The 10,834-nt window shown below is 44.4% G+C and overlaps 1 protein-coding gene across 2 annotated transcripts in view; it reads right to left on the bottom strand.

Moving 5' to 3' along the window:
* Positions 1 to 10,834, bottom strand: part of LOC310754782 (stomatin-like) — a 49,567-nt gene that overhangs the window by 25,179 nt on the left and 13,554 nt on the right. For both annotated transcript variants that reach the window (XM_083597075.1, XM_083597074.1), the window contains exons 5-6: positions 3,500 to 3,703; positions 2,765 to 2,899 (exon numbers count right to left, since the gene is read on the bottom strand). In XM_083597075.1, the coding sequence (XP_083453201.1) occupies positions 2,765 to 2,899; positions 3,500 to 3,703 (339 nt within the window). The remainder of the gene's footprint in view (positions 1 to 2,764; positions 2,900 to 3,499; positions 3,704 to 10,834) is intronic.

The raw sequence follows: 10,834 nt of genomic DNA, 5'->3' as shown, positions 1-10,834 counted from the left end.
CCACTAACAGGATCCTCCTTGCTTAACCAACTTCTTTCAGGAAAGGAAGAGATTGTTACAGGAAGTTGTCATCCTCCTAGGAGAAGCAGCACATAAATCCAGCAGTGTTAAGCCAAGAATATAGGAGCAGCAAATCACCTAAGGGAACAGGGGTGCAGAAAGGTCTCCAGACTCTATGTCTGCCCCCAGAATGGCCCACCAGCCAGTCTAGTTGTTGAACACAAAGGTCACATTTAAAGCACCATAAAACCACTTTAAGTAGTCATGGCTTCCCCCAAAGAATTCTGGAAGCCGCTGCCTGTCAAGGGTGCTGAAAGTTGTTACGAGACCCTTATTCCTCTCCCAGAGCTACAATTCTCAGAATGGTTTAACAGTCAATCCCTCTTCACAGGAAACTCTGGGAATTGTAGCTGTGAGAGGGGAATAGTTGGTCCTAGCAACTCTCAGCACCCTTAGTGAACTACAGGTCTCGCAATTCTTTGGGGGGAAACCATGACTGTTTAAAGTGGCATGCAGATGTGGTGTGGCTCCAGACAGAACAGTGGTTTTCTGCCAGAGAATCCTTGTATGCTACAGAGTCCCTGCAAAGTTGCAGATCCCCCTGGAAGGGAACTAAGTAGGGATAAGGGAAAAATTCAATTTGGTTTACAAGCGAGCCTATCTAATTTGCACTTTCCAAAATAATATGTGAACCAAACCATAGCCATTCTTTAAAATTTGCATTTCTCCAAATTTAGCAATGCAGTTCTCCAACCAACTAATGTGTAGAAAATTGCATATATTGGGGCAAAGATCTAAAAATATGCATATATTGGAGAAACAGCTTACAAAAATGCATTATACTAGGAGAAGCTGCTTTGCAAAAAATATTAGGCAAAATGCCTAATATTAGGCATGAAATATTACGCATTAAAATTTTTGAAATTTTTTTGAAAAAATCAGAATGATGTGGAAATGTGGAGACCTGAATTTAAGAGCAGGAAAATGAGAAAAACAAAACAAAACTGGCATTCACCCATCTTACAGCATCCAATTTAAACAGGGTGCTCAGCAGGACTTTCAGGTATCAGCACCAATTCCCCCCTTATGTAGGACACAGCAGCAGAAAACAAGACCTTTGGGAAAGGCTGAAGCTCTGTGAGCAGAACATCTTCTTTGCATGCAGCAGGTTGCAGGTTTAATCCCTGGCATCTCCAGGGAAGACAGAATATGTCCCATCAGAAACCCTGGAGAGTCAGTGCCAATAAGCATAGACCATGGGTAGGCAAACTAAGGCCCGGGGGCTGAATCTGGCCCAATCGCCTTCTAAATCCGGCCCGGAAATCAGCGTGTTTTTACATGAGTGGAATGTGTGCTTTTATTTAAAATGCATCTCTGGGTTATTTGTGGGGCCTGCCTGGTGTTTTTACATGAGTAGAATGTGTCCTTTTATTTAAAATGCACCTCTGGGTTATTTGTGGGGCCTGCCTGGTGTTTTTACATGAACAGAATATGTGCTTTTATTTAAAATGCATCTCTGGGTTATTTTTGGGGCATAGGAATTCGTTCATTCCCCCCCCCCTTCAAAATATAGTCCAGCCCTCCACAAGGTCTGAGGGACAGGGGACCGGCCCCCTGCTGAAAAGGTTTGCTGACCCCTGGCATAGACAATACTAAGCAAGATATGCAGGTGGTATGAGGCAGCTTTCTATGCTCAGGGGTGGGGCATCTGCTTTGCATACAGAAGATTGCAGTTTGGTCTCATTCATTTCCAGGTAGGACTGGGAGAGACTCCTGCCTGAAACCCTGGCGAGAGTCAGTGTAGCCAGTACCCAATTAGATGGACCACTGGTCTGACTCAGTATAAGGCAACTTCCTATGTAACACGTTGTGTCTTGTGGGAGCTTGCCTTCTGCTGCTTCATCTTCTTAAACATCCCCAGAAAACCTGCTGAGACACTTCAGTGAAGTTTGAAAACCTGCGATGCAGAAGGAAGGCCCTCCGACTGAGTTTTGGCACAAACTCAGCTTTGTTTTGTTACGTAAATGCAATGCAAAGGATTCACTACTATGGGGAAATAAAGATAATGAGACCTCTGGAGCCAGTGTTTGTACAGCAAATACCTGAGTCATCTTATATCACTGTGGGGAAAAACAAGTGCTACCATCAAAGCAGTCCAAAGTGGCTGGGGGAACCCAGTCAGATGGGTGGAGTACAAATAATAACATTAAAAATTATTATTATTAAAGGAAACATGAATATCTGAAGCAGTTCAATAGTCACTTGAAATTTGGATTATGTGAAAGTTACAGGAAGGGCTGTAGATCGGTGGGAGAGCATCTGCTTGGCATGCGTAAGTTGCCTTCAGTTGTGGGGTAGGAATAATTATGGTCATTTCCAAGACACATACCCCAGGGTCAACAGGGTCAAATAATGGACTTTGTTTCCTTGTACTGCTCCATCATCTTCTGGGTCATGGATGGGGAACCTGTGAACCTCTAGAAGCTGGTGGATTCCAACTCCCATCAGCTCCGGCCAGCATGGCCAATGGTCAGGGATGATGGGAGTTGTAGTCCAACAGCATTTGCAGTGCACCAGGTCAGGAAAAGCTGGTTTAATAGGAAGTTTAGCCAGCAAGTTGGTTTATGCCAGCATTTCTAATGGTCAGTGATGATGGGATGTGTAGTCCAACAACAACGGAAGGGCCGCAGGATCCCCATCCCTGATCTGGGTGATGGATCTCCTTTGAAAGTCAGTGGCTAACCTAATCAGTAGAGCTCCTTACCTTTGCTCTTGCTTCGCGGGTAGCTTCTGCTTCAGCGGCCATGGCTCTCTGGAGTTGGATGGGCAGCTTCACATCTTTGATCTCCACCCGCTCCACCTTTATGCCCCAATCATCTGTGGCATCATCTAGTGTGGCCTGTTGAAAAGGGTGGGGGCAGGAATGCATGTCACACATCAGGGTATTGTGCAAAGATGTCAAGCTGATCAAACAGAGGTGACTGGAGGCTTAAACAAGTCTCAACAGGACAAATGAACAGCCTTTATAAGAGCCTTCCATCCTGCAAGGTGTTAAATATCCTTCCTTGTTGTGTTTTCAGCCAGCAGGTGACCCAGGCGCTGAGCTTTCATTGAAAGATAAAAGACTCTTAACAAACCACAGCTCCCATAATCCTTTAGGAATCCAATGTGGGGCTTTAAAAGCATGATGTGAATGTGGTCAGAGACTAAAGTAGAGGGAGCTATAGGCAGTGCCCACACCCCCTGAACTGGTCATAAGGAAGGAGGCAGGCAGGGGTTGGGGGTTGGGGGTTGGCTGAGGGCAGATTAGGACTGGTGGGGCAGTGCCCCACTTACCCTAAAGGACCAGCTTCCACTGGATTTTTGCATTGTATATTTAAATTGCAAAATTTAATGGCTGATGCAAAAATAAATAAACCATCTGTCTAAACAGTGAAGTATGTTTCTCAACAACTCCCCACCCCCCATGGGAACACAGCTCAACATTGCTTTGTTGTACCTGCATGCTGTGGGCGATTTCCTCCCGGTCAGAGAGGATCTGAGAGAGGTTCTTGGTCCCAAGAACATTCCTCAAAGTGGTCTGAGCCAGGAGCCGAGTGGCTGAGTCTGCATTGGTGATGTTGGCAACAGCAAGGGTTGCATTCTGAACTCGGTAATAAACCACGCCATCCACATTAACTGTCACTGAATCTTTGGTAAGAATCTAGGGCAGAAACAGGGGGAGGGGAGAGAAGAGAGAAATGTGGAACGGAAGAATTAAAAAAAGAATCTCCAAGTCACTCATGCATCAAAACATAACCACAAAGAGGTACCACAAGTCGCATGCTGCTAATTAGGCAGTCATGATCAGACTGCCTGCTACCTGACAGTCACAAAGGAGCTTCTTTTCAAGTTCCCTATTTCAAACAGCATGTGAGTTGTTCATTTTGTGCATGTGCTCATTTCTCCGGTTGGGTCATCGGTGGACTTGCAACAGGTATTCTGCACCTGGCTAAGTCATTGGAGAAGCCACCTTTCAACACTAAGGTTACAGAACACTGAGAAGCTCCATACGGACCTCTATTCCATGGCACCATGCTTTTTTGGATAGCACTCTGCTATCCAAAAGGGGGGCACGGGTGGCACTGTGGTCTAAACCACTGAGCCTTGGGCTTGCCAATCAAAAGGTTGGCGGTTCGAATCCCCATGATGGGGTGCGCTCCCGTTGCTCGGTCCCAGCTCCTGCCAACCTAGCAGTTCGAAAGCATGCCAAAAAGTGCAAGTAGATTAATAGCTACCACTCTGGCGGGAAGGTAAATGGTGTTTCTATGCGCTGTTCTGGTGTCGGTGTTCCATTGCGCCAGAAGCGGCTTAGTCATGGTAGCCACATGACCCAGAAAAACTGTCTGCAGAGCGGACAAACGCTGGCTCCCTCAGCCTGTAAAGCGAGATGAGCGCCACAACCCCAGAGTCATTCGCGACTGGACTTAACTGTCATGGGTCCCTTTTACTGCCTTATGCAGACACCAGATAAGTTCCCTGATTCTTTAACTGCTACATGCTGATCTTTGGCAGATCTGCAGAAAGCACAAGTGATTTTTGAAAGACCAAAAGGTAGCAATAATAGAATACGATGCTTTTAAACAAGCATATTTAACCCTCCCCCCCACACACACAAACACACTGCCAAGTTGTTCAGCACTTCACCTCTCCCATGGCATCTGCTAGGTTTGAATCCAGCTACCGCTACAGATGGGCTGTACACTGCCAGCATTCAAGACACTGGTTGCCTGGGTGCTTAAATGCCCAATTCCCTTGAGAATGGGATGAAGATGTTGTGGCAGCAAATAACTTGAGCAATGCCAGCTTTCGCAGGGCACACACTGGCACCCAACTGCCTCAGGCTGTGCCAGTGTGCCGTGTTTGTAGCAGCCCTGTAACAAGGAAGACGCAGCAAATTCCAGAGTGTGCCTTTCACTAATTATATAGCACCAACCACACACGTACACATTAAGGAGTTAACAGAAACCAGAAGGGTGCGGGAAGGATACCTGCCCCAAGGCATTCACAGCTTATATCATTTTATAAAATCATCATATTCTATTAGAGAAAATTGCTTTGCTGAAAGATTTTCACACAGCTTCGGGGGGGGGGGGAGCATGAAAATAAAAAAAAAAACCATTTGAGGAAACACAGCAATTAATTCCAAGAGGTTTACGGAGAAATTTGCCCAGGGTTGACTATCTCATCTGCATGCAGAACCTCCCAGGCTCAGTGATGCCTCACCATCACACTTTCGAACACACCCCAACTCCCCCTGAGAGGCTGAATACCACAGGATAGGATTGGCATTATGGGATAAGCTGTCCTGCAGGAAAACATCTGCCTCTGTGGATTTGCTCACTGAGGGATGTCCAGCAAGCTTCCAGTGCACTGCAGGGCCTCTCCTGTGCTGTACAGTGGTACCTCGGATTACATACGCTTCAGGTTACAGACTCCACTAACCCAGAAATAGTACCTCAGGTTAAGAACTTTGCTTCAGGATGAGAACAGAAATCGTGCTACAGCGGCGTGGAAGCAGCGGGAGGCCCCATTAGCTAAAGTGGTGCTTCAGGTTAAGAACAGTTTCAGGTTAAAAACAGACCTCCAGAACGAATTAAGTACTTAACCCGAGGTACCACTGTATATCAACATTGCAGATCTGAGCCTGCAGATGTACAATCTAATAAGACACAAACACAAGGAAGGGAACAGGAAGAGAAGGTGGAAAACCTTGCACTGGCCTATATTATTTACATTATTAATTAGACTTGTAGGCTGCTTGTTACACAGAGGTCCCCAAGTGCCTTGCATCATTTAGATAGCCAGGGTGGCTATCTAAAGAACTTTAAACTGAGTTAAGATTAAAAAAGGATGTGTACAAAAAATGGAAAAGGGGGGAAACCACCAAAGAGGAATTCAAACAAATAGCCAGCACGTGTAGACACAAAGTCAGAAAAGCTAAAGCACAGAATGAACTCAGGCTTGCTAGAGAGGTTAGAAGCAACAAAAAAGGCTTTTATGGGTATGTTCGTAGCAAAAGGAAGAACAAAGAAACAGTGGGGTCACTCAGAGGAGAAGATGGTGAAATGCAAACAGGGGACACAGAAAGGGCTGAACTCCTCAATGCCTTCTTTGCCTCAGTCTTCTCTGATAAAGAAAACAATGCCCGACCTGAAGAATTTGGAGCAAATGATTCAGCAGAGGAAACACAGCCCAGAATAACTAAGTGTCGGACATAATATTATGTTTGCTGACTGGGAAAAGTTATGGACCACTGGAATTAAATTCACGGCATGTAATGCCTTAAGAGAGAATATTATGAAAATGATGTACAGGTGGTACATGACCCCAGTCAAGCTTGCAAAAATCTATCATTTGCCCGATAATAAATGTTGGAAATGTAAAGAAACTGAAGGTACATTTTTTCACCTTTGGTGGACGTGCCCAAGGATCAAGGCCTTCTGGGAGATGATTTATAATGAAATGAAAAAGGTATTTAAGTATACTTTCCTGAAGAAACCAGAGGCTTTCCTCCTGGGCATGGTTGACCAATTGGTGTCAAAGAAGGATAGGACTTTCTTTATGTACGCCACAGCAGCAGCAAGAATACTTATTGCAAAGCATTGGAAGACACAAGATCTACCCACCTTGGAAGAATGGCAGATGCAAGTAATGGACTACATGGAAATGGCAGAAATGACCAGCAGAATACGAGATCAAGGAGAAGAGCGGGTGGAGGAGGACTGGATGAAGTTTAAAATCTATTTACAAAAACACTGTAAAATTTCTGAATGCTGATGACATTGAAATGAAATGAAGGGGTTCTAGTAAATAAGGATTGGGAAAGTATAATATGTGAGGGAAATTTTCTAAGGATAAAACTAATAAGAATGAATTTGCTGATCAATTTTAAAGTGGAATACAAGAAAGGGAGGCGAGTGGAAGTCAGGAAAATAAGGTAATGAATGATAAGAATTTGAAAAGAGATTTTTTTTCTTCTTCTTTTTTTCTTCTCTCTTTTTTTTCCTTCTCTTTTTTTCTTTTTTGTTAAATGTTTTAATACCTCTTTTTTAATTGTTGGTATTTGTTGGTGTTTTAATATGTATTGTTCTTTTTTGTATGGTTTTTCCCTTTTTTCTTGTAAAATTTAATAAAATATCAATATATATATATATAAAAAGGAATAACTAAGGAGATAGTACAAGAATGCTTGGCTAGTCTAGATGTATTCAAGTCTCCAGGGCCAGATGAACTGCATCCAAGAGTATTAAAAGAACTGGCAGATGTGATTTCAGAACTGGCAGTCATCTTTGAGAATTCCTGGAGAACAGGCGAAGTCCTGGCAGACTGGAGGAGGGCAAATGTTGTCCCTATTTTCAAAAGGGGGAAAAGAGAGGACCCAAATAATTACCGCCCAGTCAGTCTGACATCAATACCAGGGAAGATTCTGGAGCAGATCATTAAGCAAACAGTCTGTGAGCACCTAGAAAGGAATGCTGTGATCACCAATAGTCAGCATGGATTTCTGAAAAATAAGTCATGTCAGACTAACCTGATCTCGTTTTTTGACAGAATTACAAGCCTGGTAGATGAAGGGAACGCAGTGGATATAGCCTACCTTGATTTCAGCAAGGCATTTGACAAGGTGCCCCATGATATTCTTGTAAAGAAGCTGGTAAAATGTGGTCTTGACTATGCTACCACTCAGTGGATTTGTAACTGGCTGACTGACGGAACCCAAAGGGTGCTCATCAATGGTTCCTCTTCATCCTGGAGAAGAGTGACTAGTGGGGTGCCACAGGGTTCTGTCTTGGGCCCGGTCTTATTCAACATCTTTATCAATGACTTGGGTGATGGACTCAAGGGCATCCTGATCAAATTTGCAGATGACACCAAACTGGGAGGGGTGGCTAACACCCCAGAGGACAGGATCACACTTCAAAACGACCTTGACAGATTAGAGAACTGGGCCAAAACAAACAAGATGAATTTTAACAGGGAGAAATGTAAAGTATTGCACTTGGGCAAAAAAAATGAGAGGCACAAATACAAGATGGGTGACACCTGGCTTGAGAGCACTACATGTGAAAAGGATCTAGGAGTCTTGGTTGACCACAAACTTGACATGAGCCAACAGTGTGACGCGGCAGCTAAAAAAGCCAATGCAATTCTGGGCTGCATCAATAGGAGTATAGCATCTAGATCAAGGGAAGTAATAGTGCCACTGTATTCTGCTCTGGTCAGACCTCACCTGGAGTACTGTGTCCAGTTCTGGGCACCACAAACTGGAACGTGTCCAGAGGAGGGCAACCAAAATGGTCAAAGGCCTGGAAACGATGCCTTATGAGGAACGGCTAAGGAAGCTGGGCATGTTTAGCCTGGAGAAGAGGAGGTTAAGGGGTGATATGATAGCCATGTTCAAATATATAAAAGGATGTCACATAGAGGAGGGAGAAAGGTTGTTTTCTGCTGCTCCAGAGAAGCGGACACGGAGCAATGGATCCAAACTACAAGAAAGAAGATTCCACCTAAACATTAGGAAGAACTTCCTGACAGTAAGAGCTGTTCGACAGTGGAATTTGCTGCCAAGGAGTGTGGTGGAGTCTCCTTCTTTGGAGGTCTTTAAGCAGAGGCTTGACAACCATATGTCAGGAGTGCTCTGATGGTGTTTCCTGCTTGGCAGGGGGTTGGACTCGATGGCCCTTGTGGTCTCTTCCAACTCTATGATTCTATGATTCTATGATTCTATGATCTCTAAAAAGCATAAACACAATGGGTTTTAGCCAACTGAGTCAGACTAGACCTATTGATGTTCATGCACCTATGTTAGTATGGCTCATCCATTTCAATAAGTCTGCTCTGAATAGGACTAGCATTGGATACCCTCAACATTGGGTAAGGCAGGCATGTGGACAGGCTTGTCTAAGCAAGCATTTTTAGCAGGCACCGAAAAGAGTAAAGTGAAGGCACCTGCTTGATTTCAGTAGGCAGGAAATTCCAAAATGCAGGTCAGACTTAATGACTGCATCCTTACAAACGCAGAATGGGTATTCTGTGGTACCAGTAGTAGTGCCAATTCCACCAATCAAAGCGGTTGAGTGGGCACATGTGGGGTAAGGCGATCTTGTAGGTAAACTTATCAGAAGTTGTTAAGCTAGATGGACCAATGGTGTGAGAGTAAAGAGAGAGAAGCAAAACTGAATGTCATTGAGGCTGTGTATACAGTACACCTTTAAAGCACATTTGAAGTGCATTCTTCCCCTTCAAGGAATTCTGGGCTCTGTGGTTTGTTAAGGGTTGCTGGGAAGTTTAACTCTGGGAAGGCTCAACCACAGTGCTCAGAATTATTTGAGAGAAAGAATGTGCTTCAAATGTGCTTTGAAGGTATAGTGTGTGCACAAAGCCAAAGGAAGCCACACACATCTAATCGTTTCTTAAAGAGACTCAATGATTTCCAACAGAATAAAGTTCCATGTCACCTTTGAAATGACCAGGGATATTACTGCTCCTTTTACTGATACAGTGGTACCTCTGGTTGCGAACAGGATCCGTTCCGGAGGCCCGTTCAAACATGAAAAGAACGCAACCCGCAGCAGTGCGTCTGCGCACGTGCGGGTTGCGATTCGCTGCTTCTGTGCATGCACGTGACATTATTTTGCGCATCTGCGCATGCATGAGCGGTGAAACCCGGAAGTAACCTTTTCTGGTACTTCCGGGTCACCGCGGGACACAACCTGAAAGAATGTAACATGAAGCGGACGTAACATGAGGTATGACTGTACTGCAGAGATGAGAAACAGGAGTATGTCTGACTCCTCACCCTCTGTGCTTTCTCAGTGACAGTATTGCAGCTGAAGCAGAGTTATTTCTAAGAACATCCCTGCTGGATCAGGCCAATGGCCCATCGAGTCCAGCATCCTGTCCTCACAGGTACCTGAACAGGAAGCCCAGAGGCAAGACCTGAGTGTAACAGCAGCTTCTCCACTTGGAATTCTCCACAACTGGCCTTCAGAAGAATACTGCCTCCAACACTGGGGTGTGTGGGTGTGGGCGGAACATAGAACATCTCCAAGTGGAATGGCTGTGATTATATTAATCTTATTTTAATGTTATTTAGAATCAAGTCCTAACAGAGATCTGTGTAATGTCTTTGCAGCCACAGCCACAGCAGTTTCTATTTTAAGTAACACAAGCAAGGTAATTACAAGCCAATAGCTCCTTTAATTGGCTTCTGCGATACACAGAGGAACCAGTGCCACCCTCAGCTTTACTAAGTGAGATATGACCCTCTTATTGAGGAACCAATGAGGTTAATACAGCAGCCCTGCAAGTAGCTTACTAGTCCTCAGTGTTTGACAAGAGCAATGAGAATTGATAGGCAACCTCTATTCCCCCATCACACAATTCCCATGGTTTAACAGCCAGTCCCTTTTTCCCAGGGAATGCTGGGAACTGTAGCTTTCTGAGGGGACTGCCTAGCAACCTTCAGCATCCTTAACGAACTGCAATTCAGGAAGCCACAACTGTTTAAAGTTGTATAATACTGTTTTAAATGTGAAGTGTTGATTGGGCACTAGTGGCAGTGAATTCTGTGGTTTAAGTATATGCTGTGTGAACTTTCTCTTGTCAGTCACATAGCATGCAAACTGGGAGTTTATCTTTATGTAAACAATGAAGCAGGAGCGCCTGAATTTGCTTGTTTTCCTTATCTCTTCCTGTCTACTTTTTCCTTTGGTATCATGTCTGTTTTATTGGAGGCTGTCAGCAAAGGGCTGCCTGGTTTTCTTAATCTTTGCTCAGCCCCTAGAAATCT

This window comes from Podarcis filfolensis (genome assembly GCF_964270895.1).
Source record: "Podarcis filfolensis genome assembly, chromosome: Z".
Classification (NCBI taxonomy): domain Eukaryota; kingdom Metazoa; phylum Chordata; class Lepidosauria; order Squamata; family Lacertidae; genus Podarcis; species Podarcis filfolensis.
Note: the sequence above shows the minus strand (reverse complement) of the source record. Positions and strands in the feature narration are given on the sequence as shown.